The sequence below is a fragment of the Macrosteles quadrilineatus genome, unplaced genomic scaffold (assembly GCF_028750875.1).
Source record: "Macrosteles quadrilineatus isolate MER2022 unplaced genomic scaffold, UCM_ALF_1.0 Scaffold_8__2_contigs__length_117827958, whole genome shotgun sequence".
NCBI classification, from domain to species: domain Eukaryota; kingdom Metazoa; phylum Arthropoda; class Insecta; order Hemiptera; family Cicadellidae; genus Macrosteles; species Macrosteles quadrilineatus.
In genome coordinates, this window is record NW_026542601.1 from 101,732,511 (window position 1) to 101,738,962 (window position 6,452).

Genomic DNA, 6,452 nt, shown 5'->3' on the forward strand with positions numbered 1-6,452 from the left:
ATATTTCTTCACATAACTATAAAGTTGTTGTGTGCTTTAATTGTTTATATTTTCTCAATTGTGTATAAAGTGGCGAAACAAGCGTTTGTACCACGGGCCGAAGGGGTTTTGCAGCCTTGAACGAACTGCTTTCGAGCCAGCAAAACCTAATTTTCGGCTCTAGGTACGAAATATACTATTGTTATGCATGTATCTAGCCGTAATCAGCGATTAGGCTCAATGCATAATCAGCTGGCAATCAAATTTATGGAGTTGTAAAAATAAAATAAAAATCTAAGCCTAATTAAATGACTAAGACCTAATGGGTTATTTCAAGGGGAAATCTTCTGTAAAATTTCAAAAACAAAAGAAATAATAAAGAATACAATGAAAACATTGCGTATGCAAACTACTCTTGGAGCGAAGTCTTAAGCGAGCTGAGGGAAAAGGTTGGATGCTATGCTAATGTCCAATGAAGGTAAAGAAAATAAACGCTTATGAACGAGTTGTTTGGTTCTTTGTCTTAAGAGAAATCTTTTTTGTACGATTTAAGTAGTTCCCACACATATTTAATCAAGATCAATCTTTTTGTCTAATTGTGTTTTATTTTTTGGTAATTTACAATTATTAATCAATATTTATAGCCCCCCCCCCCTCTTCCATGTCCTCCCCACACCTTTCATTTTGTACTCTTACTGTAGATTGTTTGTTCAATAATTTGAAAATAAAACTATTGTATTTATCTGTAAAACTTCTTGATTTAACCAACCATGATTAACCAAACGTAATGCCAAATCGAGGTTGCACCTTTCTTTGTGTTTTTTTATATTTTGAATAAAACGAGCATTATTAAAAACATTTTTGAAATATTTCAGTATATGTAATAAATATTTCTTACAAAATACATGCTGTACATATTTCACAAAGAGGAAGAAAATACGATAACTCACTCACCACAACCCACTTACGAATGATTCATTGCAATAGCATGTAGTGTGCATAACTTCCCTTTAGGAGGGCACTTAGTTTGATTAGTGTTATTGTTTACGAATAGTTGATACTCTATTCTATAATGAATGTGGTTGGTATAGCATAATTTTGTGAACAAAGCTATAAAACTGTGCTGTTCGTTTCTCCTAGTGAATGTTCAATTCGATATTAAAATATAGCATTAGAAAACATTAGGCCTACTATACAAGGCATGTACAAAAAATAACAATTACATCATTTTTATTTTAACGGAATTCTTTAATTATTGTGTATACCGGTAATTTATTTTTTTTTTCAAATATTTCATATACGCTGTATACACATGACTCTTTCTTTTTAACTTCTATGGATCAATATAATTTTGACTAATGCAAACTATAAAATACCATACACTGGTAAACTAATAAATTTTTGTAGTCTATTTAGAGTAGTTTAAATAATAGATTTATCCTTTAGCAAAGGTATTATTTCCTGTCTGTAGGCTTACACTGAACATCTGAGAAATTTGAAGATTTATTAAAAACCCTCATAGAAAGTAAATGAGATTTTAAATTTGCAATATTTACTGTATGAAAATCAAGTATAGTATTTATTTAGTAATGCAAAGAATAAATAACCAATATGAGCAATTTATGTGTCATGTAAACACTGGTTGTTCTGTACAAACAGAGTGAATATATTGTTGATTTACGTGAACCAATACTGTTTCCGTTCTCTGTTCGACGTTTGTTCATTGGTTGTTTCCTATTGTCAACTTTACTGTAACGAACTGCAATTGTTGAGTATGAACATAAAACCGATACAGGAAATAGGGAAGTAAACAATAGTTTATCAAGAATATCAAGTAGGCTTCTTTCAATTATGGTTATTGGGGAAATTAGGATAAATTGGATTAATTAAAGTGTATCAAGACGTGACACTGCCAAGCTCATTAGTTTATAAAGTGAACGAACTAAACAATACTTTTGCTAAAAAAAAAAACAATTTAACTGAACAGAAACAAACACAGAAAACGAATTAAACAAGTCATTGTTGAAAGACCAAGGTAACTGAAGAGAAGCAGATAGAAAGAACAAATTACACAAGTCCCTGCTTAAATACCCAGTCATCCAGTTAGCTAAATATAAGCAGATATGGTGAACGAATATCTCTGCTGAAATCAAGGCTCTGCTGAAAGACCAAGTTAACTCAACAGAAGCAGATAGAGTGAACGAATTACACAAGCCTTTGCTTAAGGACCAAGTTAAATGAACAGAAGCAGATAGAGTGAACGAATTACACAAGTCTTTGCTGAAACACCAAGTTAACTGAACAGAAGCGGATAGAGTGAACGAATCACACAAGTCTTTGCTGAAGGACCAAGTTAACTGAACAGAAGCAGATAGAGTGAACGAATTACACAAGTCTTTGCTGAAGGACCAAGTTAACTGAACAGAAGCAGAGAGAGTGAACGAATTACACAATTCTTTGCTGAAGGACCATGTTAACTGAACAGAAGCAGATAGAGTGAACGAATTCACAAGTCTTTGCTGAAAGACCAAGTTAACTGAACAGAAGCAGATAGAGTGAACGAATTACACAAGCCTTTGCTGAAGGACCAAGTTAACTGGACAGAAGCAGATAGAGTGAACGAATTACACAAGTCTTTGCTGAAAGACCAAGTTAACTGAACAGAAGCAGATAGAGTTAACGAATTACACAAGTCTTTGCTGAAACACCAAGTTAACTGAACAGAAGCGGATAGAGTGAACGAATCACACAAGTCTTTGCTGAAGACCAAGTTAACTGAACAGAAGCAGATAGAGTGAACGAACTACACAAGTCTTTGCTTAATGAACAAGATTTTATAAATTCGAATAGCTAGTTCCGTTATTTCTATTTTCCTTTTTGCCTAATTTATTTTTTATCTTTTCTCTTAAAGGCTCTGTAGACTGTGTTACATATATTTATTATGTATAAGTTTGTCAATTAAGTGTATGGATAAAATCGTGTGGCTTTAACATAAGGTAGTGAGATGTCAGTGGCGTTAAGGTTTGTTACTAAATTTTACCAGGACGGTTTACTATTCTAACATGGCTGACCCCTTACTTTCATGGATATGTTATACTCACAGATTTGAGGTAAGAACAATTAACATTATCCAATTGATAAAGGTTCTCGTTGAAAGCTTTGTTAATAAAGTACAAAAGTCCTTAAATATATTTTTACCCTTTCAAAATGGAGTATTACACTTTAACTGAATCAATTTGGCAAAGGACCAAAAGGATCAATTCTCTATTTAGCAGTAATGCTGTTTTGCCAGTAAATCATAACTTGGCGATACGCTCCTTTTGTCAGCGCTGTATTTTGACAATTTCCCTGAGTGTTAACATATACATTTGCTTTTACCCGTGTGTTTTGTTACAACAAAGATATATGTGGGTAAAAACCAAGCTGCATAAAGCTCTAGTGCAGTGGTCCTGTTTAACTAATAGAGCCACTTAACTGTGCAAGAAATATAAGTAAAAATTATAGTTATTTTACTATCTATTACAGACGAAGGAAAGATTGATTTGTTAAGTTTAGGGAATTTAAACAGAAAATTCACAAACTATTTATATTAAGTGCAAAAATTGACATTTGATTATTCTTTTTTGTACACGTTATGTGTTTGTAAATGAAGAATCGCTCAATTTTGCATTTTCATCTATACCTAGCTTATAAAAATATAAGGCAGCCAAAGAAACTTGCAAACAGGTCTCCGGAGGATATTTACCCTTAGAATAGCTGATTCATCACCAATATGGGTGGCACATGCAATAGTATAGTTTTTGAGGTGCAATAAATTTATTGAACCAGAAATTAACTTTTAATCAAAAGCAAGGAAAACATTAGAATGGTAATTATTGTTATAAAAAGGAGAACGGCTAACTTGACGGAAGTAAATGTCACTTAGTCACTGGTCCGTCTGATATTTATATTAAAGTGTAGGATAAAAATCAAAGAAACTATAGGACAACTTTTTATAATGTATCATAAATTAACATTTTCTTTTAAAAGTAAAATGGAGTTACAAAAACAAAGCCACTACATTTGTTACATCATCAAGTATCAGCAATGATAATTTTAATGAAAATCTAAAATCTTTGTTGTTATTGTTGAGTTGTATATGCAGGACTAATTTAGGTTTTACAATCGTTCCAGAACTACTATCCAAAACTATGAAAACGCATATCGAATGTAACTACTTCGCTTAAATATGCAATGTTTAATAATTTAAAAAAAATGCTGTTATGAAGCCAACAGGTAAATATCTACTTATTACCAACATGATGATTAATTATCAACAGAGCATAATTATACGAATTAAAAAACACTTGCGCAAAAATGTTGCTGGCTCACTTTAACAGTGGAACGTTTCACAAAGCATCTCGCGATGTTTCGTGTTGTTTTGTGTGTGATGTTGACGTGTGTTGTTATGGTTAAGTGTGACAAAGAAGAATACGAGACTTACACCAATCCTACACCTATTGTTTTGTGGCATGGTATTATGGATACCGCTGGATCAAAAGAAAACATGGCAGGAATTATTAAAGATATAAGAGATGTAATACCAAAGGCCCACATCCATTCTTTGATGATCGGTGTGACTGCTTTTGGGGACAAGTTTAATTCGCTGTTTATGGATGTGAACAAACAAGTAAAGCTAGCTTGCAAGATGATCCTTGAAGACAAGAAATTAGAAAATGGCTACCACGGCTTGGGGATCTCGCAAGGAGGGCAGTTTTTGAGAGCAGTAGCACAAAGATGTCCTCACCCTCCTATGTTTAACCTAATAACCTTAGGATCACAACACCAAGGATACTATGATGTAGGGCAAATCAAGTATCATGATAAGGCGTTATACCTTGCAAAACACATCTCATACTGGGTTATCATTCGGAGCAACATTGTAGTTGCGCAAAACTGGCACGACCCGATTGACTATAAGACTTACGCCAAGAAGAACACGTTTATCGCAGACATTAACAACGAGAAGAAGAAAAAGAAGGAGGAGTACAGGACGCATCTACTGCGGCTTAAAAACTTGGTGCTTGTCAAGTTTACACGTGATGAAAAAGTGGTTCCACTAGACTCTTCTTGGTTTGGATTTTACACTAATGGGCAAGATGAGGAGATAACACAAATGACAGAATCGCAACTTTACAAAGAGGACTGGATAGGGCTGAAAGAGTTGGATGAAAAAGGAAGACTTCACTTACTTGAAAGAGCTGGTAGGCATCTTGAGTTTACGAGTAGGTGGTTTAAACAAAAAATAGTGAAAAAATGGTTGGCTCCGACATACTGGAAGAAAGAAGGGGAGGGGAACCCCCACAGTTGAAATGCTATCACTGACAAGCAAGTATATGAACATATTATAATGTGCTTTTTTTAAGTGAATGCATATTTGGAAAGTTATGTGTTTGTCGTTTCATAATAAAGGCTTTATATGGAATAAACCGATTAATCATTTAAACACGTTAACCTGTAAGTACCGTGCCTTATTAAAATTATTACAACTAATTTTAGTCCAGTTTGGAGTCATCCATTGTATTTTCTTTTCTTTTCAAAAGCTTCCCCATCAAAATAATTTATTATTGTTTTTGAAATATATTTCTTTGTGTTGCACGATTTGTTGTGCCTTACAAGAGAAATAACAAAAGTGTATAAACCAGCTAACACCTTTATACAGGGAAATTTTCTTTACTTTAGTTTATCATTCTCAAAAGTTATTGTCAATTTGTTAATATAAAATATGCTTGAATCAAGTTAACAATCTGTAATGTTTAATGGCACCTGTAACTTATTGAAGGTAAAACGTTTGTGTTATGGTGCGCTTGGTCATCTGTATACACTTCTCTTGATTGGAATTATTATTGAAGCGGCCTGAAGTCTTTCATGCATGCATTTATACATTTAAACAGATATTTTCTAAACATTGTTGTTCCAAAACCACCATCTATAGAGGGCGATTTTAAAATTATTATCTTTAAAAGATTTATTTCATAAGTAGCTTGAAATGTGAATAGTTTAGCAATCAAAGGTTCGATGGTTTTATACTGTTATATTAAATCGCTTCAGGAATTTTAATCAATCTGTCAACAGTACCAAACCCCAAAATACAAAACTGAAAAATATTTCATTAATATTATGAAAAAGCTATGATTAAAATTAAGTTGAAGATGATGCACGCTTATGATCAGTTGAGATGGCAAACCGTCTTATTAGGGAGCACTTTTACGATGTTGCTTGTATTAGATTTGCTCTGATAAAAATATATTTCAGTACAAATATTTAATTTATACAGCAATAAATATTATGATTAAACAATTATTTTATCTGCAAAGCATTAAATTGGATCCCTCCCGGCCCCTTGAAAACTTAATATTTTTTATTTTAGCAAAACTGAGGCGTTATATTTATCACTAGGTGAAACCCGTCGAAATCGACGGTGGGGGGCCTCC

General features: G+C 33.1%; 1 protein-coding gene across 1 annotated transcript; it reads left to right on the plus strand.

Moving 5' to 3' along the window:
* Positions 1 to 4,525: 4,525 nt before the first annotated feature.
* On the plus strand, positions 4,526 to 5,329 carry LOC129000617 (palmitoyl-protein thioesterase 1-like). The gene has a single exon (XM_054427579.1). It carries the CDS (start codon positions 4,526 to 4,528, stop codon positions 5,327 to 5,329), a length of 804 nt encoding a protein of 267 aa, XP_054283554.1.
* Positions 5,330 to 6,452: the final 1,123 nt, after the last annotated feature.

Coding starts and splice junctions, on each gene's coding strand:
- LOC129000617 (XM_054427579.1), top strand. CDS start 4,526: ATGGCAGGAATTATTAAAGATATAAGAGATGTAATACCAAAGGCCCAC.